Genomic DNA, 23830 nt, shown 5'->3' with positions numbered 1-23830 from the left:
GCGGAAGAAGGAGGCCGCGCGACGTCAGCTGAGCCGGAAGAGGAGGGGCCGGGCCTGGAGGAGCCGCGGATCTGCTGCTGCTGCTGGTGTTCGGCGGGTCGCACTAAGCCGGGCCTGGCGGGCGGGGTGTGTCGTGATGCCGGAGCTGGCGGTGCAGAAAGTGGTGGTCCACCCCCTGGTGCTGCTCAGTGTGGTGGATCACTTCAACCGGTGAGTTGGTGGCATGGGGCGGCCTAGCAGAGCCGGTGGCGCTGCCGCTGCTGAGTCACGGACACGCTAGAGACTGCGCGGGGGATGCTAATCCGGCGCAGGACGACCCGGACGTGTCGCGGGGCCCAGACTAGTCCCTGCTAACGCTGCTAAAGGTCATCGAGCCTCGCGCCCCCACCCTCCACTCCAAGGACCACTTCGGGCCAAGGGCTGCCCGTTCCTTTTTCTGAAGTCCGGATGACCCCAGAATATGGGGGGCGAGCTTCTGTTGCCCTAACCCTCTAGTCCTCGTGCCTGTCGTCTCATCTGCCCCTTTTCACCAAAAAGGCATGGTGTCTCATCGGAAAGCGCTTCAGACTCGCCTTTCTGTGTCCTTGAAGGCTGTCGCCGAAATTAGCATGTCAGGGCCCTGAAAGCCTTCCTGGATGGGCTGTGGTTTTAACTTGTGAAAGTTTCTAAGTGCGAATCTAGTGTTAGCCTAAAGAGCAGAGGGGTGTCAAATTTTTATTTTAAAAAATGAAACCAGTTGGAGATCTGGACATTAATAAGGCAAGAATACATCCTTCAGTAATTCCTGATAAACTCTTTGCTTGAAGATGTTCTGCATCATCCTTCCATGTTCTGGAGCGGCTCATCCTGCTAGACCTGTTGCACATGTCCTTAAGTTTTACAAGATAATTACTTGAAATAGCAAATGTAAAGACCCAGTTCAGAGCGTTTGCTGTAAAGTCATAATAACTAAGTGCCCATTCTCCTTCAATTAATTTTAAACAACTTACCCAACCAGAGATAAAAACAGCTCAAGACTTGATGAGGTTTAGGGGCCCTTGTTCAGTTCCATTAGACTAACAGGATATGCAGGATTTTTTTTCTACTGCCCAGTAAGTAATAATTTGCTTCCATAGGGCACTAGGGGGCTAATGGGATTGGCATCATTTCCATTCTATTCAGTAAACTCAGCAAATGCTTATTAAGGGCGTAGTGCAAGTTAGACACTGTTAACTGCTGTATAAGGTAACTAATGTAGGGTTGTGAAAACATAAATGGATTTTTGTAGACTAAAAGAAAAGCCCATGAGTGTGAAGTTTTCTTTGAAGTGTAGAAACTCAGTGCCTAAAATTAAAAAAAAAATCGGACACCAGGAGTCTTAAATTCTTAACTTTGACAAACCGCAAATATAGTAAGCATTTATAACTTTGCTAAAGTCAGTATTAAGAAAAATATTGCACTTAAACCAATGTGAAACCAACAGTTGTAAGGAAACGTTCATTTCACAGTGGTTTTTGTCTTTCCATTGAATATAAGAGTTGTATTGTGTCTCTGTCTCAGATTTACTCATGGTTAAAGGAGAATTCTACTTTTAAAACTAGTGAATTGAGATTGTGTAAGTGCAACACTTGCAGCTTCTTGGGAGAAAATTGCAGAGAAGTTTTTAAAGAGAAAAGAAATAGAAAGTATAAGTCTTTCTCATCCATTCACCACTCTCAATTGTGATTAGTCACCAGCTCAGTTCTGACTTCTGCCTAATTAAGCCAGTTAGGCTACAAATGACACATACATGCCTGTACATTACAATTACCCTAGACAGTGCAAAGAATTATTACATTAGTGGAGCTTGTAGGCATGGACTAGATGTTCCAGGGAAGGTTTGGCAACTTGGAAGCTGGGCCACAAAGCTGCTTCTGCTCTATTATCTTTATCCCTGAAATGATTTGAAGATAGAGAAGATGGAGAAAGTTTAAAGAAGAAAGAAAAGCTGCAAAGGAAAAAAGTAAAGTTAAATGTGGTAGCATAATTTATTGTGTTTTTCAAATACCAACCAAAATAACACTTTAAAACCCTAAGATCTAGGAATTGTTTTCTCCATTTAAAATTTCTAGAAAGTTTGAATTTTTCCAAGCGTATATTGTTTTACAGAGATAAGTAAAAACTATTCTTTAGTACAAAATTCTAAAGCATGGCCTAACTTTTTTTTTAACTCATTATATTTACTAACATTTAATATTGAGGGGCTAACCTGATTCTTATTTGTGTAGTGGGATTAGTTCCTAAGTGAACTAAACAAATTGTGTCTGTAGCATTGATATTTCCTATTAACAATCTAATTGTTGGGTCCATGTATCTGTGTGTGCCTAACCAGACTGACCATCTGTTTTCTCATTCAGAATAGGCAAGGTTGGAAACCAGAAGCGTGTTGTTGGTGTGCTTTTGGGGTCATGGCAAAAGAAAGTACTCGATGTATCCAACAGTTTTGCAGGTAAAAGATGAATTTTACATTTTCCACACTATCATTAAAATGTCAAATGATTTAAAACAAACTTGTTTTTGTTGTGGACTACAACCCAGAGATTGTATTTCAGAATTGCCGAAGTACACAAAAAGGGTCCTAAAAGCCATACACTAAACCAGATAATATTGTTTATTCATTCACAGCCCATACAGTCTCTTTTGCACCTCCTCATCTTTGCTTTTGTAACAAATGAATGTGGCAGTATTCCAATAAAACTTTATTTATAAAAAAGTCACCTGGTGTAGTTTGCAAACCCTAGCACTAAAAAATTAACTGTGGTAATGGGAAGGGCAAGAGGGGAGATGGAGCGCATCTCTTTTATCCTATCATAAACCTTTACAAAAACATATTCACTTATTACTTATGTAATTAAAGCAACACCAACAAAGGAAAAAGAAATCAGTGAAGTGACTTCCAGATAGGACCAGCCAATAATGTAAATTGTCAACTGGGAAATCCTAGGAAGTGATGGGGCTTATATAAGCAAACTGTGTTCTTTTTTAAAGGGGGGCCAGCCTTTAGCCAGTTGATGCCAGGTCTTGTGATTATTCAAGAGAAGCTAGAAGTATGGATCTTTTATTTGAAATCTCCCAGTTTATAATGAGGAGAGCCAAAAAAGAAACTTTTTTTAATACTGTATTAGACAAACCAAACACATGCGTGGACCAAATCTGGCCTATAGGTTCCAGTTGTGACCTTCATCAAGATTTCTATCTAGCACCCTATACTAAATCTTTTTTTTTCTCTCTCTTTAGTCCCTTTTGATGAAGATGACAAAGATGATTCTGTCTGGTTTTTAGACCATGACTATTTGGAAAATATGTATGGAATGTTTAAGAAGGTCAATGGTAAGTCTTAATTTTTTTGAGGTATGCTATTGTACTGATATGTGTGTGTGTTTTACTATCCCCTTTTCTTTGTTTAATGTCAAAGGCCCTTTCATTTAGCTAGACTTAAGTAAGACTAGTGATAGTAGAAGAATAAGGTAGAATAAATGAGAAACTAGAGTGGTAATTTAATGCTAGATAGTTCAGAGATAGTTCTCTGATTGAATAGAAAAGCAGAGAACTATCAAACTCCTCCTGCCCCTAGAGCTTTAGTACCACCAAGGTAAATACAGCTGTCACTTGAATTGTTTTCCTGTTATTTCACTACAGCAACCACCTTGCTTTGGAAGTGTTTATTCCCACAATGCTCAGTACAGTTTATATGACATGAACTTGCATTTGTTTATATATTGCCTTGAAATTGTCTTCTAGTTGTTTCATGTAAGACTTATCTCCTAAACTAGTCTGGGATACAGATATCTCTAGTGTCCCGTTCTGCTTATTTTCTGAGAATTCTGTCTTTGAATTTTAGATCTTAATAGGTACGTTAGGAATTAAAATAGGTTGCTGAAGCCCCTTTGCTTTCCCTTCTGTCGTGTCCCCACTCCCCACCTCCACCCTGCCCATGGAACAGCATTGTTGGTGCTGGCGGCCAAAGTCAGTAAAGAGGAGCTCAACTCCAAGCATGACAGAGCTGATGAGACCTCAGAAAAAGAACAGCAGGAAGTAATGGAACATATTAATGAAGGACAATTTGAAATAGACACATTGTCACAGTTTACCAAACCCCATCCAACATGCCTGTTAATCCTAAAGAACACCAGGGTTCTATCTGAGATTCTAGAAAAGTTGCACGCACTGAGTTTACTTTTCAGAAAATAAAACCTACAGATGGTTCCTAGGCCAGATAAGTCCTGAAACCCAAAAGTGTCAGTCTCCAAAAACATCAACCAGTTCCATTCCCCTTTCCTATATTATTGATACCCCTTTTCAACATGAAAAAAAGTTAGAATGGGCATAACCCAAATATCCCTTAAGATGGGGAGAAGGATCAAAGGAGAAGGAAGAGTTAAAGCAGAGAAGTTAGGATTTAACAAATGAGTAGGACTACCGAGTCATTATATTGATACTGCTTTTTAGCTTCCAATGTCTTGAAGCAGCTAGAAGGAAAAACCTGAAAATGTAGAAGCATATTCCATACTAACGGTTGAATCTGTTCTATAAGTACTAGTTAAAATGTACTTTGAAATTTGTCGATTTTTTGTATATATATTATATTTCACAGTAAAAAATGTTAAAAAGAAAGAAAAATGAAATAGACTTAATGAACAAGTTTCAGTGAGGAAATTTTGAAAGTAGAACAGAAATACAATAAATTACACCAACTGTTCTTTTAGAAGAAGTCAGAATTGATCTCCAAAATCCCAAAATTTGGGGGTAACAACATTTGTCAACCATCCACAAATGTTTGCACTGCTTGGGGAGGGAGATGAAGATCCTGCACTGCATTATTTGACCACAGTTGAAGTGACAGATTTTTATTAAAGATTTTAATTCAGGTTACAGAATAGATTTTTATTTTGATGAAAATCCTTACTTCAAAAATAAAGTTCTCTCCAAAGAATTTCATCTGATTGACAGTCGTGATCTCTCCCCGAAGTCTGTTGAAATCAAATGAAAATCCGGAGAGGACCTGATGAAATGTTCAAGTCAAACACAGAATAAAGCCCACGGGAAGAGGCAACGTGAACAACCAGAGAGCTTCTGTACCTGATTTACTAACCGTTCTGATATAGGTACAGATGAGTTAGGAGAGGTCATCAAAAACGGTATTTGGCCAAATCCATTACAATACTATCTGGTTCCTGATATGGATGATGAAGAAGCAGAAGGAGAAGATGATGATGATAAGGAAGAATGATTGGATGATATTGATGAAGAAAGAAATGAAAATAAAGGGGAAGATGAAGATGATGTTGAGGGAGAGATGAATACAGATAGCTAATAGAATGCTGATGTATTCTAACCTTCCCTTTTTAATTTTCTCTGGTTCCTGAGAACAAGTTACAGTCTTTTTTTTGTTTGTTTTTCCTCTTGTGCTCAATCACCCTGTTTTTTGAGGTCTCTTCTCTCCTTTACACCATGGTTCTTGGCTCATTTGGGGGGAAATACTTTGCACAGAATACAGTGGGAAAAGAGTCTAGTCATTTCTGTTCCAAATTCATTTTTATCCCTTCCTGTCTCAAAAAAATTTATGGAATCAACACACCACCGTGCTATGTGGAGAAAAAGAAAAACTTTCTGCTCCCTTTGCTCTGCTGGATGCTGGAGGGTGCTAGGCCCCTGTATAGTGGTACATAGAATTCTAGCTTTCCTTCCTCCTTTCTCTCTATATTGGGCTCAGAGATTACATTCTATCTCTGTAAATATGGACAGTTAGCATTTACCAACGTATGTCTGTCTACTTTCTCTTGTTTAAAAAAGAAACTAAAGATGGGTTATACGAGGTCAGCAAAGTGTAGGTTTGACATGTTTGGGTGGGCTAAGTCGGCATTTTGACAATAGGGCATCTCCGTCAACATGTTTAATTGTGATGTTTAACAGGCATCCTTGCAGTTTAAGATGATACTTTTAAAATGAAATTCTCTCCTAATGGTGACTTGAGCCCTGCCACTTGGTGGGAGAATCAAAAAGAACATGTAGAATCTCAATTGAATTGACATTCTCTATTGTAGTGTAGTCCTTGTTTATTTTTAAATTTTCTTTTTGTTTCACTGGAAAGTAAAGATGATGCTCAGTTTTAAATGTTAAAGTTGTTTTGTTGAACAATAAAACTAAATCTGTATTTAAAAAATTGGTGTTTGAGTTTTTAAAAAAGGTAGAGAATATAACTACTGCTGTTCTTACCCTTTTTAAAGGAGTTACAGATCTTCATATAACAGTTGAAACCCACTAATATTTCCCTTCCCAGCCAGAGAAAGAATAGTTGGATGGTACCACACAGGCCCTAAACTGCACAAAAATGACATCGCCATCAATGAACTCATGAAAAGATACTGCCCTAACTCAGTAAGTGCTATTTTAAAACTCTTGAATGATAATCTTTGTCAGTTGACTCAAACTAAGAGCATCCTAGGTAGGATTTGGATAACAAAATATTTAACTGCTTTTTCTCTATAAGTTTGTTGTGATAATTTATAATATTCTGCTTAGTGTAATGTAACATAATATATTTAGTGAGTAATAGTTAAATATCTGCCACATACCAGCGATGTGGATTATCTTGCTTAGTCCTCTCAATAACTCATGGGGTGGTTATTCTCTTTACAAATGAAAAACCTGAGGCTCACAGTCGTTAGAAAGGTCTGGTAAGTGATGGGAAGGGCTGCAATGGAAACGTTGGCTGTCTTGACCGCAGTTTTATGCTTAATCGCCACAAACTATCACCTCTCAGCTTCGTTAATGGATGGGGGTGAAAAACAGCAAGTGATGAAATTAATTTAAAATGTAAACTCATTTTTTATGACTGTGAGAAGGTTTGTTAAGGTGTGTTTCTCTGCCAGGTATTGGTCATTATTGACGTGAAGCCAAAGGACCTCGGGCTGCCCACAGAAGCATATATTTCAGTGGAAGAAGTTCATGATGTAAGTCATCTTGCTATGAGCCCAGGAGATTATATTTGCCACTTAAAATTGGGTGGTGTTTTTTTCATTTTCAAGTCAACAAAACCATTCTCTTTATAATAAAGAGAAAGTTGTTGATTTTTTTTCAGTAGCTTCATCTTATGTTTATTGCTGCTTGAGGGTTTTTTTTCTTTAATACTAATGTGATACATAACATATAATCATTATAAGAAATTTGGAGAATTCAGGAAAACAAAAATAATAACACTTATAATGACTCTACCCAGAGATAATCATTATTAACACTTTCGTAAAGAGCCTTACAGGTCCTTTTAATTTTTAGTTAGAGCAGTTGGAGGTTTACAGAAAAATCATGCAGAAAAGTATAGAGCTCCCATATATCCTTCTCACACACAGTTTTCATATCAGTAAGATCATGCAATATTTGTCCTTTTGTGTCTGACTTATTCAATACAGTGTCTTCACTGGTTCGCTGGTATTGTTAAACATATCAGAACTTTATTCCTTTTCATGGCTGTTCCATTGTATGTGTATACCACTATCCATTTATTGGTTGATACACACTTGGTTGCTTCCATCTTTTGGCAGTTGTGAGTAATTTTGCTATAAAAATCAGTGCAAATATCTGTTCCTGCTTTCAGTTCCTTTAGACACATACTGAGTAGTGGAATTGCTGACTCACATGACAGTTCTACACTTAACTTTCTGAGGAACTGCCAAACCCTTTTTCACAGTGGTACCCTATTTTACATTGCCCACCAAAAATGAACAAGTATTCCTGTTTTCCACACCGTCCCCAACATTTGTTATTTTCCATTTTAATAGTAGCCATTCTAGTTGGTGTGAAATGGTAGCTCCTTGTGGTTTTGATTTGCATTTCCCTGATGGCTAATGATGTTGAGCATCTTTTCTTGTGCCTAATATCCATTTGTATATCTTCTTTGGAAAAATGTTTGTGCAAGACATTTTTTAATTTGGTTGTTTGTCTTTTTGTTTCTGACTTGTAGGATTTCTTTCTGTATTTTGGATTTTAAACCCTTATTGCATATGAGGTTTCCAAATATTTTCTCCCATTGTGTATGCTGTCTTTTTACTTTCATGATATACCCTTTAAGGCATAAAAGTTTTTTATTTTGATGAAGGCCCATTAACCTTTTTTTTTTCTTTTTTTGCTCATGCTTTGGTCTGAGTCTGAGAAACCATTCCCTAACACAAGGCCTGCAGATGCTATCTCATATTGTCTTCTAGAAGTTTTATAGTTGTAGTTTTTACATTTACTCTTTGATCTATTTAGAGGTAATTTTTATGTATGGTGTGAGGTTTACGGGCCCACATTGATTCTTTTTTGCATATGAATATACACTTTTCCCAACACCATTTTTGAATAAATTATTCATTCCCCACTGAGTGGGCTTGGCACCCTTGTCAAAAATTGAGTGGTCATAGATAATGAAGGTTTATTTCTGACCTCTCAACTCAATTCCATTGATCTATATTTTCCATCCCTGTGCCAATTGTTCTACTATTTAAAACAGTTTTTAATTGAGATACATGGGTCCTCCAACCTTATTCTTTTTCAAGATAGTTTTGGTTATTCAGTGCTCCTTAGTCTCCCATATAAATTTAATGATTGGCTTTTCCATTTCTGCACTGAAAGCTGTTAGAATTTTTATTGGGATTGCATTGATTTGGATAGAATAATGTCTTAACAATAGTTAGTCTTCAAAAAATATATAAAATAAATAAAATAAATAGTTAGTCTTCAGGTCCATGAACACAGAATGTCCTTCCATTTATTTAGCTCTTTGGTTTCTTTTAAGCATTGTTTCAAGTTTTCTGTGTATAAATCCTTTACACCCTTGGTTAAATTTATTCCTGTTTGATTCTTTTAGTTACTATGGTAAATTCTTACTTTCCTCTTCAGATTGCTCATTAGTAAATTATGGAAACACTGCTGATATTTGCATATTGATCTTGTACCCTCCTACTTTGCTAACTTCCTTTATTGTAACTTTGTTTTGGATTTTTCAGGGTTTTCTATATACTGGATCATGTCTACTGAAAATTTTACTTCTTCCTTTACATTTTGGATGGCTTTTATTTCTTTTTTTTTTTTTTCCCCCTAATGCTTCTGGCAAGAACTTACAGTACAGTGTTGAATAACAGCGGTAACAGTGAGCAGTCCTGTCTTGTTCCTGACCTTAGAGGGAAACCTTTCATCCTTTTGCTGTTAAGTATGATGTAGCTGTGGGTTGCTCATATTGAGGAAATTTCCTTTTATTCCTAGTTTTCTAAGTGTTTTTATCAAGAAGGGGTGCTGGATTTGTCCAGTGTTTTTTCTGTATCAATTGTGTGTGGTTTTTTCCCCCTTCATTCTATTAATGTAGTTTATTGCATTAGTTGATTTTCTTGTGTCAAAGCATCCTTGTACCTGGAATAAATGCCACTTGATCATGAGTATAATTCTTTTAACATGCTGTTGGATTCAGTTTGCTAGTATTTTGTGAAGGATTTTCACATCTTTTGTCATAAGGAATATTGTTCTGTAATTTTCTTGTAATTTCTTTATCTGGTTTTGGTAATGGGGTGATGTTGGCCTTATGGAATGAATTAAGGAATGTTCCCTCCTCTTTGATTTTTTGGAAGAGTTTGAGCAGGATTAATTTTCATTCTTGGAATGTGTGGTGAAATTCACCAGCAATATAATCTGAAGCTTTTCTTTGTTGGGAGATTTTCAATTACTGATTCATTCCCTTTAGTAGTTATTTGTTTGGATCTTCTATTGTTCAGTCAGTGTGGGTAGTGCGTTCTTAGAAATTTGTCCATTTCATCTAGGTTATCTAATTTTTTGACATACAGTTGTTCATAGTATCCTGTTATAATTTCTCTGGGGTCAGTAGTAATGTACCCCTTTTCATTTCTGATTTTCTATCCTCTCTCCTTTTTTGTCAGTCTAGCTAAACTTTGTCAATTTAATTAATCTTTTCAAAGAACCAACTTTTGGTTTTGTTTATTCTCTTTTTTTTAATTGTCTGTTTCATTTGTCTACTCTCTAGCCTTCATCATTTCCTTCCTTCTCGCTTTTGGTTTAGTTTGCTTTACTGTCTCTAGACGCTCCAGCTGTAAGAATAGGTCTCAGATTTGAGTTTTACTTTTTTAACATAAGCATTTAGAGCCACAAACATCCCTCTCAGTACCACCTTTGCTGCATCCTGTAAGTTTTGGTATGTTGTGGTTTTGTTTTCATTTGCTTTAAAATATTTCCTAATTTACCTTGTGATTTCTTTTTTTGACCTCATTGGTTGTTTAAGAGTGCATTCTTTAAGCAGGATGTATGTTCTTCTCAAGTGCTTATGGATCATTCTCCAGGATAGACTACATATTATGACACAAAATAAGTCTCAGTACATTTTAAAAGATTGAAATTATTATAATGGAATAAAGCTGGGAATCAATAGGTAGAAAACTGGACAGTTCACAGATATATGGAAGTTAACAACACACTCCAAAACAATCACTGGGACAAAGAAGAAATTGCAAGAGAGTCGGGAAACATCTCTAGATGAATAAAAATACAAACACATCATGTTAAAGCTTAAGGGATGCAATGAAGGCCGTGCTGAGAGGGTTTATGTTTAAAAAAAAGAAAGAGCTAAAATCAAAGACCTAACTGCACACCTGGAGGAACTAGAAAAAGAGCAGCAAACTAATCTCAAAACCAGCAGAAGGTAAGAAACAACAAAGATTAGAGCAGAAATAAATGGAATTGAAAATTAAAAAACAATAGAATTAACAAAATCAAAAGTTGGTTCTTCGAAAAGATCAATGAATTTGACAACTCCTTAGCTGGACTGACAAACAGAGAAGATACAAATAAAATGAAAGGGGTGACATTACTACTGACTCCACAGAAACAAAAAGGATCAGAACTATATTCCAACAAATTAGACCACTTAGATGAAATGGACAAATTTCTAGAAACACACAAACCACAACCTATAGTGACTGTAGAAGAAATAGGTGACCTCAACAGACCAATTAAAAGATTTTGAATCAGTCATCAAAATTTCCCACAGAAAAGTCCAGGACAGATGGCTTCACAGGTGAATTCTACCTGTCATTCTAAGAATTAATACCAATCCTGCTCAAACTCTCATTCTTTGAGGCTAGCATTACCCTAATACCAAAGTTAGATAAAGATACTACAAGAAAAGAAAATTACAGAGGAAGTTCTCTGATGAATACAGAAATCCTCACCAAAGTAAGTACTAGTGTACTGAATCCAATGGCACATTAAAAGAATTATATGCCATGATCAAGTGGATTTTATGCCAGATAGACAAGGGTGGTTGAACAAAAGAAAGTCAGTTAATATGGTAGACCACATTAACAGATAGGGAAGAACTACATGATCATCTCAGTCAACACAGAGAAGGCATTTGACAAAATCCAACATCCTTTCTTGATTAAAAAAAAAACAAAACATGCTAGTTCTTTTCCCAAATCGATGCAAATGTACTAAGAAATGATGATCATGCATCTATGTGATGATGTTAAGAATTACTGATTGCATATGTAGAATGGAATGATTTCTAAATGTTGGGTTAATTTCTTTTTTTTCTTTAATTAATTAAAAAAAAACACTTTTGAAAATAGCAATAGATGAAACTTCCTCAACATAATAAAGGGAATAGATGAAAAACCCACAACTGTCATAATACTCAGTGGTGAAAAACTGAAAGCTTTCCTTCTACGATCAGGAACAAGACAAGAATGCCTACTCTCATAAATTGTTATTCAGCATTATGCTAGAAGTTCTAACTAGAGCAGTTAGGTGTGACAAAGAAAAGGCATCCACATCGGAAGGGAAGAAGTAAAACTTTAACTTCAAATGTCATCACTTGCAGATGACATGATCCTATATATAAAGTCCCAAAAAATCTACAACAAAGCTACTAGAGCTAATAAACAAGTTCAGCAGGACAAACAGTGGCAGGACACAAGAGCAACATGCAAAAATCAGTAGTGTTTTTATACACTAGTAATGAGCAATCTGAGGAGGAAATCAAGAAAATTTTTCCATTTACAATAGCAATTACTCAAATACCTAAGAGTACACAGAACTTTTACACAGAAAACTACAGAACATTGCTAAAAAAAAATGAAAGAAGACCTAAATAAATGAAAGGACATTCCATGTTCATGGATTGGAAGATAAAAATAATTCAGGTATCAATTCACCCAAAATGATTTACATATTCAGTGCAATCGCAATCAAAATTCTAACTGTATTTTGCATAATGGAAAACCCGGTTATCTGATTTTTTTGGAAGAGTGTAAGGGACCCCATATACCCAAAAACATCAGGAAGAAGAAGAAAGAAGTTGGGAGGTGTCATGGTCAGGTTCATGTGTCAACTTGGCCAAGTGGTTGTACCTGTTTGTCTGGTTGGGCAAGTGCTGGCTTGTCTGTTGCTATGAGGACATTTCATGTCGGCTGCATCCACAGCTGATTCCATTTGTAATCAGCCAAGGGAAGTGTCTTCTCCAATGAGTGATGCTTAGTCTAATCACTGGAAGCCTTTTAAGGAGGATTCAGAAAAGATGGGCTCTCTTTCCTGCTTTGGCCAGCGAGCCTGTCCTGTGAAGTTCATCCAGACCCTCCATCAGAATCGTTAGCTTCACAACCTGTCCTATAGATTTTGGACTCTACATTCTCACAGTTATGTGAGACACTTTATATTTACAAATATTTCCTGTTAATTCTGTTTCTCTAGAGAACCCTAACCAATACAGGAGGACTCACACTTCCTGACTTTAAAGCATATTACAAAGCTACAGTGGTCAAAATAGCACGATACTGGTATAAAGCTAGATACATTGTCCATTGGAATTGAGAGTTCAGAAATAGAACCTCACATCTAGGGCCAACTGATATTTGACAAAGCTCCTAAGTCCACTCAACTTGGACAGAATAGTCTCTTCAACAAATCGTACTGGGAGAATTGGATATCCATATGCAAAAGAATGAAAGAGGACCCTTATCTAGCAGCATATACAAAAACTAACTCAAACTGGATTGAAGACCTAAATATAAGAGCCAGGACCATAAAACTCCTAGAAGAAAATGTAGGCAAGCATCTTTAAGATCATGTGGTAGGCAGTGGTTTCTTAGGATTTACACCCAAAGCACAAGCAACAAAATAAAAAATAAATAGGACCATCTCAGAACTTTGTGCTTAAGAATTTCGTTAAGAAAGTTAAAAGGCAGCCTACTACAATGGGTAATTGAAGCTGAAGGGATACAGACTGTGCAACAGGACTAGATACAAAAACTCAAAAATGGACAGCACAATAATACCTAATTGTAAAGTAATCATGTTAAAACACTGAATGAAGCTGCATCTGAGCTATAGGTTTTTGTTTTGTTTTGTGTTGTTTTGTTTTGATTTTACTATTATTACTTTTATTTTTTTCTCTATATTAACATTCTATATCTTTTTCGGTTATGTTGCTAGTTCTTCTAAACCAATGCAAATGTACTAAGAAATGATGATCATGCAGCTATGTGATGATGTTAAGAATTAATGATTGCATGTGTAGAATGGTATGATCTCTAAATGTTGGGTTAATTTCTTTTTTTCCGTTAATTAAAAAAAAAAAAAAAAAGAGAAGGGATAATTGGAGATGAAGGGATACAGACTGTACAACGGGACTGGATATAAAAACTCAGAAATGGACAGCACAATACTACCCAATTGTAATGCAATTATGTTAAAACACTGAATGAAGCTGCATGTGAGGTATAGGTTTTTTGTTTTTGTTTTTTTTGTTTTTTTTTTTCTTTCTATTATTGTTTTAATTCTTATTCTGTTGTCTTTTTATTTCTTTTTCTAAATCGATGCAAATGTACTAAGAAATGATGAATATGCAACTATGTGATGTTATTAAGAATTACTGATTGTACATGTAGATTGGAATGATTTCTAATTGTTTTGTTAATTCTTTTTTTTAATTAATAAAAAAAAAAAAGGCAGCCTACTCATTGGGAGAAATCTATGGAAATCACATATCCAATGAGGGGTTTTATATCCAAAATTTATAAAGAAATCCTACAACTCAGCAATAAAAAGAAAAACGTTCCAATTTAAAAAGGGCAAAAACTTAGATAGAAATTTTTTCAGTGTGGAAATACATATGGCTAAAAAGCACATGAAAAGATTCTCAACATCACTAGCCATTAGGGAAGTGCAAGTCAAAACCACAATGAGATATCATTTCACATCTACGGGAATGGCCACAATTAAAAAAACAGAAAACTACAGATGTTGGAGAGGGTATAGATAAATAGGAAAACTTACTTGCTGCTGACAGGAATGTAAAATGTTACAGCCGTTTTGGAAAGACAGTTTGGCAGTTTCTCCGGAAGTTAAATATGGTATTGTTATATGATCCACCAATCCCACTACTAGGTATTTACCCAGAAGAACTGAAAGCACGGACTCAAGCAGACGTTTTCCCACCAAGGTTCATAGTGGCATTATTCACAATTGCTAAAAGATGGAAGCTGTCCAAGTGTCCATAACCAATGAATGGATAAGCAGAATGTGGTGTATACATATGATGGAATATTATTCAGCTGTAAGAAAGAATAAAGCCCTGATGCATGCAACAACATGGATGAACCTTGAGAACATTATGTTGAGTGAAAAAAAGCCAGACACAAAAAGACAAATATATGATCTCATTGATTTGAACTCATAATAAGTGAACTTATAAAGTTAGATTCTATAATATAGGGTTACTAGGTGATAGAATGGGGCTAGAGAATGAAGAGCTGATGCAGACTTGTGCAGTTTCTATTTAGGTTGGTTGTAAGTGTTTAGAAATGGATGGTGGTGATAGCACATTATCATGAGTATCATTAGCAACTCAATTATATATGTAAATATAGTTGGAAGGGGAAGTTTTGGATCGTGTATGTTACTAGAAAGAAAGTATTGCACTGTAACACAGTGAATCCAGTTGTGGACAATGACTGGCCAATAGTACAATGTACCAGTGTACATCACGATTTACAGGGTGTTAATAATAGATTGTATGTGGGGAAAAACACCCCAGTGTAATGTTCTTTCATCATATGTAACAAAAGTACCATACCATTGCAAAGTGTCAACAATAGCGGATATGTGGGAATGTTGTATTTTTTACATGACTTTTATGTAAACCTGTAACTTCTCAATAAGGAAATAATAACTTTTGAAAATGGAGAGTAAAAAAAATGGAGAGGACATCACCTTGATCAAGATGATGGAATCAAGAAATACAAGCCATGCAACAACCAGGATTGCCATCACCAGCCAAGAATGCTATCGACCTGGGAGGAGGCAAGCCTTCTTGCCCCTGAAACTGTGAACCAATAAAGCCCCATTGTTTAAGCCAAGGGGGAAAGAAAAAAATAATGCATTGTTTAATTTCCACATATTTGTGAATTCTGTTCTTCCTCTGTAACTGATTTCTAGCTTCATTGCATTGTGGTCAGAGAATATACATTATATGATTTCAGTATTTTTTTATTTATTGAGACTTGTTTTGTGACCTACCATATGGTCTGTCCTGAAGAATGATCCATGTGCACTGGAGAAGAATGTGTAGTCTCCTGCTTTTGGGTGAAGTGTTCTATATGTATCTGTTGGGTCCAGTTGTTTAGAGTATAATTCAAGTCTTCACTTTCCTTTTTGATCTTCTGTTTAGATATCCTATCTATCACTGCAAGTGCTGTGTTGAAATCTTATATAATTTAATGTAGATCTTTATTTCTCCCTTCAAATTTGTCAATATTTGCTTCATATATTTTTGGGGTGTATCATTAAGTGCATATATATTTAAAATTGCTATGTCGTATTGAATTGACTCCTTTACCAGTATATAGTGACAGTCATTGTCCCTAGTAACATTTTTTTTGTAAGCTCTACTGTATCTAATTTTATTATATCTGTCCCAGCTCTCTTGGTTACTATTTGTATGGTATTTTTTTCCCCATCTTTTCACTTTCAACCTACTCTGTCTTTGAATTTAAGGTGAGTCTCTTGTAAACAGGATATAGTTGGGTCATACTTTTTTATGTGTTCTGCCAATCTCTGCCTTTTGACTGAAGAGTTTAATCCATTTACATTTAAAGTAACTTCTGCCATTTTGCTATCTGCTCTTTGTAAGCATTACACCTTTTTTGGCCCTCAATTCTTCCATTCATGCCTTTCTTATTTAATGATTTTTTTGTACTGTACCATTTTGAGTCCCTTCTTAATTTCTTTCTGTATATGTTTTCAAATATTTTCTTTGTAATTACCAGGGGACTTAAATTTAGCATCCTAAATCTATAACAATCACATTTGATTTGATATTGACTTAACTTCAGAACATAGCGTATACACACACTTTTTCCTATTCCCTTCTGTTCTCTTACCTTTTTGTTATATTTGTTACACATTATCTCTTTATACAGTGTATGTCCAAACCCATAGTTATCATTATCTTTTATGCATTTGCATTTTAGAACCTTTAAGAAGTAAGAGATTGAGTTATATGCCAAAAAAATACAATATAGTAGTACTGGCATTTATAATTGCCCCCATGGTTACCTTTACCGGACATCTTTATTTCTTTATGCCTCTTCAAGCCACTGTCGACTCTTTCATTTCAGTTTGAAGAAATACTTTTAGCATTGCTTGTAGGGCAAGTCTGAAGATAATTATCAGCTTTTGTGTTTTGGGGAATGTCTTAATTTCTCCCTCTTTTTGAAAGATGGTCTTGTTGGATATAGAATTCTCATTAGCATTTGTTTTCTTTCAGCATTTTAAATATGCTATATTACTGCCTTGTCTCCATGGTTTCTGATGAGAAATCGACACTTAATCTTATTGTGATTCCCTTGTGTAACTCGTTGCATTTCTCTTATACCTTTCAGCAGTTTGTCCTTCTCTTTAGCACTAGTCAAATGTACTGTGTGCTTGGTTATTTCTCTTGAGTTTATCCTATTTGGATAAACTTCATTGGGCTTCTTGAATGTGTATGTCACATCTTCTGTTAAATTTGGGGAGCTTTCTGCCATTTGTTTCTTTGAATCTTCCTTCTGCCCCTTTCTTCTTCTGGGACTTTCATAATTTATATATTGGTCCACTTGATGGTGTCCCACGGGTTTCTTAGGCTCTGTTCACTTTTTTAAAATACTTTTTTCCTTACAATTTCTCCCTTTATTGAGATTCTCACATTGTTCATTTATTGTATTCCTGATATCCTTGAGTTTTTTTACTGTTTCCTTTATTTCCTTGAGCAGCATGTTGAGGATCACTTTTTTTTAAGTGTCCAGTATGTCCAAATCCAGTCGTCTTCTTTGATGGTTTCTGGATTTTTCTCTTGTTACTTTGGATGGACCATCATTTCCTGTTTCTTTATTGGTCTTGGAATCTTTGGTTGCACAGTGTATATTTTAGTTTAGTTTTAAAGTGTTAACTCTGGGATTTAGTCCTTGAGCTATCTGTTTCTTAAATTTGTATCCAGCTAGTGATAAGACAAATATTTCCTTGAGTGCCAGGAGCCAACAAAATACAAAAATCACCTTTCACAGCCTTTGTAAATTGGCTCTGCCTTGGCTGATAGTCTTCAGAATTTAGCCTTCCTATTAAGAAGATCAAGATTGCAGGGTCCTCTCTCTTTTTTGAGACTTTGTCTTATCCTGTGCTTTTGGTTACTTACGGCCTTAGAAAGTGTCCACATTTACCCTTCTATTTCCTATGAAATATACTTTTTCACCCACCTGGGTGTTCCATCGTATGACTTAAAGCAGGTAATTTTTTGCCTTGGGCTGCTTTCACGTAATTGTTTCTTACACTGCTTTAGCTATCCTGTAAGCTGTTCCTCCTGCAGGGCAGACTCTGGGAGTGTGAGCCAGAAGTGAGTTTCCTGGCCCAGTGTTTTCAGGCTACCACCTGATTAATCGACACTGACATATAGGAACACACAGTATGTGCATAGGGGTTACTCTTTTCCCTGCAGAATAGGGCCAGTGGCCCACAATGGGAGCATAGGCTGGTTCCACATGGCACCAGGAAAGGAAAGAGGAAGTGAGGAAGATGCCAGCCAGGGCACCACGATCTTCACCTACCATTTTTGAGGCTGTTTTCTTAGTTCTACAATCGTCCAGTTATTGTAACCCTGGAATTGTTTTCCAGGGTAAAGATTCTGTGGGGATATCTTATGACCCATCTGAATTCACCACAAACTAAGCAGTGCCTTCTACTTTAGTTTTTGAATCACCAAATTTTAGAGATAGAGAGGACTGTGGAAGTCTTCTTTTACAAATGAAATTGAGATCCACAGTAGTCACAGTAGTCACATCACCAGAGACAAATCACAGCAAGATAAATGTGAAGCCTGGCAAGCTTAGTCTTAACATAATGCAATTTCCATTGTTGAGCCTCTTCTATGCCAGTGTTCCTTGCTCCTTGAAGATTTTCAGTCCCTATAGACTAAATCATAGGTTTTCAAATTGAATAAGTCAAAGTTGCCAAGAAACAGTTGGTAAGATCCCTTTGTGTGATTGACTGCTGAATGTTTAGCTGCTTCAGCTCTGCAGCATCAAAACCTTTTGCATGACTCACTTGCTTGTACTGTGGATGTAGAGGTAAAGAGCTGTAAAAATAAAGCTTTTCTTTGTTTCCAGGAACACTGAACTCAAGTCGTAGGATTGGACTTGATGAAAAAGTATATGTGTTGTGTTACGAGCTCAAAATATTTACACTCAAGGTCTCTACCAAAGAGCTCAATCTTGAATTTCCAGTGTCTTAAAGTTTGAGGGCTAGATTGAATTCTGTCCTTGGATTTAGATATGCAATATTTATCCTTACATTCTATTTAAAAATCTGGAAAAAAAGATGATTTAGGTTTACCCCCTGCAAATTTTTCCTGCATTGAATGCTGTCCTCTTTCTTTTTTGCCTTGCTACCAGGGAGCTTAGACCCAAACTTATTACCCAGTTGCTTGTTTTGATATAGTTGTTTTAAGTTCATTTTTACCCTGCCTTTGCCAAAGGGCCTTGAAGACTGATTACACACAAACATACCCACACCTCATGCAGCAGGAAGAATTTGTTTAACAGGAACAAAGAAAGCATAAGAATCATGTTATAAGATGAGAGCAGTAAAGTATTAGTACCTGAAAAGGCACATCATGAAATTCTACAAGATTGTTAAAAGGCTCTGACCTTCCCAGCATCTAAAGCAAAGAGGAAAACAGACCATTTGCAGGATTCACACTATCCAGAGTAAAATAGTAACAGCTAACATTTAGAGCACTTTTAGTAAGCTAAGTGACTTGCCCACGGTCCTATAGCTCCCATACCACATACATGGCAGAACCATACTTTGAACCCAGGCAGTCTAACTACGGCACCTGTGCTTTCACTGCTACACAGTACTGCCTCACAAACATTGTACAGCCTTTGTAGGAGATGTTTGGCCTCTTCTGGCTCTAGGTCTGAGAAAGGTTTCTCTCGAGTCCCATTAGGAAAGAAGTAGGTGATACAGTGAGTCACATCCCCAACAATATTGCCCAACTTCTTTGATAAATTCAGACCATCAGAAAGTCAGTTATTCTCATGCATTATTTTGACTCTCCAGTATCATTTGATCCAAGGGACAATAGATGGTATAAAGTTATGTTTTCTGGAATAAGCTTGCGTAAAGTACAAGTGTGCTATATATAGTCCATTTTAGGAAAAATTAATTTTTAAATGAACCTAACCAAGACTTCCTTGAGTATACATCTCCATTGTGCATTTGAGGGAATATCAAGATTTTCCTCAGTAAACAATTTAGTAGCCACTACAATATATGAACAGGATATGAATAATGCCCCAGCAAACCTCATCATAGAACAGGGCCACAACAAACTTTACCCATCCTTGTTGTGGATAATTTTCAATAATGTGCTCTTGAAATGGTCTGTGATCTGACTGACTTTGTTTCTTTGAAACAAAGAAAGAAGGGTCTGTAAAATGGATCATATACCAGTTTGTTTGTAAGTAAATCACTATAGTTAAGCCTCTTCTTCCAGGATGGAACTCCAACCTCGAAAACATTTGAGCATGTAACCAGTGAAATTGGAGCAGAGGAAGCTGAAGAAGTTGGAGTTGAACATTTGTTACGGTGAGACCTTACCATAGCATCAGAATCAAAAGCCACCCCCTGTGCCAGCTTGCTTTTTTATAACCCAAAAGGCTGCACAGTATAAATAAAATGTCCATATCAGGAGTCAGGAGACCTAGTTTCTAGTCTTGACTCATCTGCTAAGGGTTCTGAGGTTCTGAACAAATTATGGCCCTTTTCTGGATCTTTGTTTCCTTATCTATAAATTGTGGTTGAATTAGATAATCCCTAATGTGTCTTGAGTTATGATGTATGACTCTGTGGCTAGCACACCTTTTCCTGAAAACTGATATGGACCGTGACAGGAACAGACATGTGAAATAAATAAAGGCATATATGGCCTTTATTTGAAAAGGTCAAAATTTTCCCTCAACCAGTAAGATTTCTCCAAAAACTTGTTGACTGATTTATGCTTCTTGCAACACTCCAGGAACTCAGGTGGGGAAAATGACTCTGTTTTTAGGAATGGGGATGTGAAAGTAGGGAATCTGGTAAGACAAGGTTAACAATAAAGTTGGCACAGTTATTAACCCAAAACACTCGTTTTGTTTTTAATTGAAAATTATTTCATTTTCGCTCTTTATAATGATCCTTTGAAAAATGCCCTCAATGAGAAAGATAAAATAGAAACAAATAATATTGGAAATGGCCTAAAATTTTCTTTTCTTCTTAAATTCCTTTGATCATGCTAATATATACCCCCAAATGAAAACAAACTTAAGGCAATTTATATCCAAATCCTTCTCAGATGGAAAGGAAATAATTTTTTTTTTTTTTTTTTACATGGGCAGGCACCAGGAAACGAAGGAAATAATATTTTTCTTTTGAAAACTTGCCTGTCCTCACAGACCTGTTTTTGTTGTTGTTGTTGTTGTTTTTACCTTGTGAGAACCTATATGATAACATGATATGCTTATGCTTTCCCTTGTGCTTTCTTGTTGTGGGTTATTACAGAGACATCAAAGACACTACAGTGGGCACTCTTTCCCAGCGTATCACAAACCAGGTCCATGGTTTGAAGGGACTGAACTCCAAGCTTCTGGATATCAGGAGCTACCTGGAGAAAGTGGCCACAGGCAAGCTGCCCATCAACCACCAGATCATCTACCAGCTGCAGGACGTCTTCAATCTGCTGCCAGATGTCAGCCTGCAGGAGTTCGTCAAGGCATTTTACCTGAAGACCAATGACCAGATGGTGGTGGTATACTTGGCTTCACTGATCCGTTCCGTGGTCGCCCTGCACAACCTCATCAATAACAAGATTGCCAACAGGGATGCAGAGAAGAAAGAAGGGCAAGAAAAAGAAGAAAGCAAAAAGGATAGAAAAGATGACAAAGAGAAAGATAAAGATAAGGAAAAGAGTGATGTAAAGAAAGAAGAAAAAAAGGAGAAAAAATGAAACTTGTAGTTTTTTTAATTTGTAAATTAAAATCTTATAAACTAAATTCAGTGTGCCGCTAGAGGGTTCTTTTCACATTCAGTGCTTGTTAAAAAGCTGTATTGATGAGAGCTCTCTGCTTCAAGTCACTCTTGTGGCATTATATGGAAATGAATGGATAAAGGGATTAATCTTATACCTAAACTGCAGCTCAGGCTGGTATGAGTTGGGCATGTGATAGCAAAAGCGTCAGATTATGTGAGAAAATGAAGAAGAGGTAAACCTAAAATTTTTGGTACTCTTCATTCTTTTACCTATAAAACCAGGAATTGAATTTCCCCCATTTCAAAAGACTCTTGGGGTCTATCTCTGGCATCTGCAGAATTGCTAAATGGCATGCATGAATTCCGTATGTGCTTTGCCTCCTATAACACCTTGAGTTATATGACCCTCCTGAACTCGGCAGTGAGAATACCGCACCACAGGACTTTGGGGACCCGTAGCTCTGGCATTCTCAGGGCTTGGGATCCAGCTCCATATATTGTTTACCTTTGAAGACACAATTAAATGGCTTGGTTTTTAAGTCTGTGTTCTAGTCTTTTTTGATTCTGGGAGTGGTGAGCTGCTGTTTTCAGAAACAGCCAATACAATCTTTATTAAAAGTTGCCTTAAAGAATTATTTTAGACTCTTAGAAGAGAGTGGGTCTCATTCCTTCAAATAAAAACAGGCAGTCTGCTGTCATGAGGAGAGCTCTCAGTCAAGCCCAGAAGACCTGGTTTCTAGTTTGTAGCTCAGATTCCTCTTCTGTAAAGTGGCAGGGTGGAGTAGGTTGTCTCTAAAGTCCCTAGAGAAGTGTTTCATAAGGACACATTCATTTAATACTGCATTAAATTTAAGTACATCAGATCCCAAAGTTAATGGGGCTGTTTTTATTAAGGGTAGAACAGCATTTCCCTTGAATAGTGCACAGGGATCCTATCAGAACAAATAAAGAACTTCATCACTTGACATAGTAGTCACTTGATACTAATTTCCTTTCCTGAGTAGTTGGATGTTCTAAAGCTCTAATGCACCATATGGATTATCAGAGATAAAATATATGCAAAGATAACACCAAAAACTAAGTCAACTGAATCTCATAGAAATTATAATTTCAGAATGCCTCAAAATTTTCAGAAGCATTTATTTTCATTCCACAGACCTCCCACAAAGCTGGGTGAAATCGGAGTTGATAGCATGATGTTTAAGTGACTTGTACATAAAAAGCATGCCCACATCAGGAGTCACGTTTTATCTTGAGATAAAAGGGGATGGGAAGGACTACAAGAAACAGTTTTAGTTGTCAATTTCAGCAATGAAAAATTAAATAGTTGCATCTAATTGAATAAGAAATTTGAAATCCATGGTTCAAAGCTTGAGGTGTATAGAAAAAAACCACACAGGCATTGAAGACACTTGAGATTCAATTAACATGTAACAGAGAAAGGGAACCTGGGACAATTTCATTTCTCCAGGAAATGAGCAAGGCATATATCAGGAAAACAGCCAGGACGCAATGGTTCTGAGGGTTTAAGCAGGGGGAAATAAGGGTGTTACCCTAAAGGTTTCCTATTTGAAAACTAAAATCTGAAATATCCCTGAACATACATTAGTTATCCTTAATCAAAAGATAGAAATTATCAGAAGTGGAACAGCCTAGAGCCAACATCAGTAAATGCTCTTTAATTTCTGCTCAGACCATTAATTACTAAAGGGACAAAACGGAAGTGGCTTGTGTTGAGGGTCTACCACGTTACTTCTGCAATGTGCTAGATGCACAGTAAACCTTTCAAGAAGGAATTAGGAGTCCCAGAATTTTCCTACAATTTATGGAGGACCCTCCAGCTATGAACTTAACCATACGTAATTATTTATACTTCAAATAAATTACTTACTGCAAGTCCTCATAAAAGAATGAGCTATCCATTCACTGGGAAGTTATGAACAGACCTTTCCTTCCACCGTTTTTCTACAAAAATGTTTATGAAACAGAATGAATTAGGACATTTGTTACACTTGAGACTACAACATGCTAACAAAACTTCTTCATCTGCCTCTGTCCCCAGACATGAGAAGGATGTGGGGCATATAGGGAAGGCAGAGAAATATTTGATTTATGAAATGCACAAAAGATTTTTGCAACTTCCATAGTTATACATAATATAGGCAAGGATTGATTTGCATATCCGTATGCCATCCAACTCCTGGGATTATCAGTTTTTGCCCGAGAGCAACAG

General features: G+C 36.6%; 1 protein-coding gene and 1 pseudogene across 1 annotated transcript; both read left to right on the top strand.

Annotated features, from left to right (window-relative positions):
* The first annotated feature begins 31 nt into the window (after positions 1-31).
* Positions 32-22136, top strand: PSMD7 (proteasome 26S subunit, non-ATPase 7). The gene is made up of 7 exons (XM_077132884.1): positions 32-210; positions 2376-2467; positions 3256-3348; positions 6299-6396; positions 6891-6971; positions 20084-20175; positions 21130-22136. The coding sequence occupies exons 1-7, from the start codon at positions 137-139 to the stop codon at positions 21572-21574; spliced, it is 975 nt and encodes a 324-aa protein (XP_076988999.1). The 5' UTR covers positions 32-136; the 3' UTR covers positions 21575-22136.
* LOC143659989 (protein SET-like) lies at positions 3889-6292 on the top strand (annotated as a pseudogene).
* Positions 22137-23830: the final 1694 nt, after the last annotated feature.

Source organism: Tamandua tetradactyla, chromosome 16 (genome assembly GCF_023851605.1).
Source record: "Tamandua tetradactyla isolate mTamTet1 chromosome 16, mTamTet1.pri, whole genome shotgun sequence".
NCBI lineage: Eukaryota > Metazoa > Chordata > Mammalia > Pilosa > Myrmecophagidae > Tamandua > Tamandua tetradactyla.
The sequence above is the reverse complement of the archived record's forward strand: the minus strand, read 5'-3'. Positions and strand labels throughout refer to the sequence as shown.

Coding starts and splice junctions, on each gene's coding strand:
- PSMD7 (XM_077132884.1), top strand. CDS start 137: ATGCCGGAGCTGGCGGTGCAGAAAGTGGTGGTCCACCCCCTGGTGCTG. Junction 211..2,375: donor GTGGTGGATCACTTCAACCG/GTGAGTTGGTGG, acceptor TTTCTCATTCAG/AATAGGCAAGGTTGGAAACC. Junction 6,972..20,083: donor CAGTGGAAGAAGTTCATGAT/GTAAGTCATCTT, acceptor CTCTTCTTCCAG/GATGGAACTCCAACCTCGAA.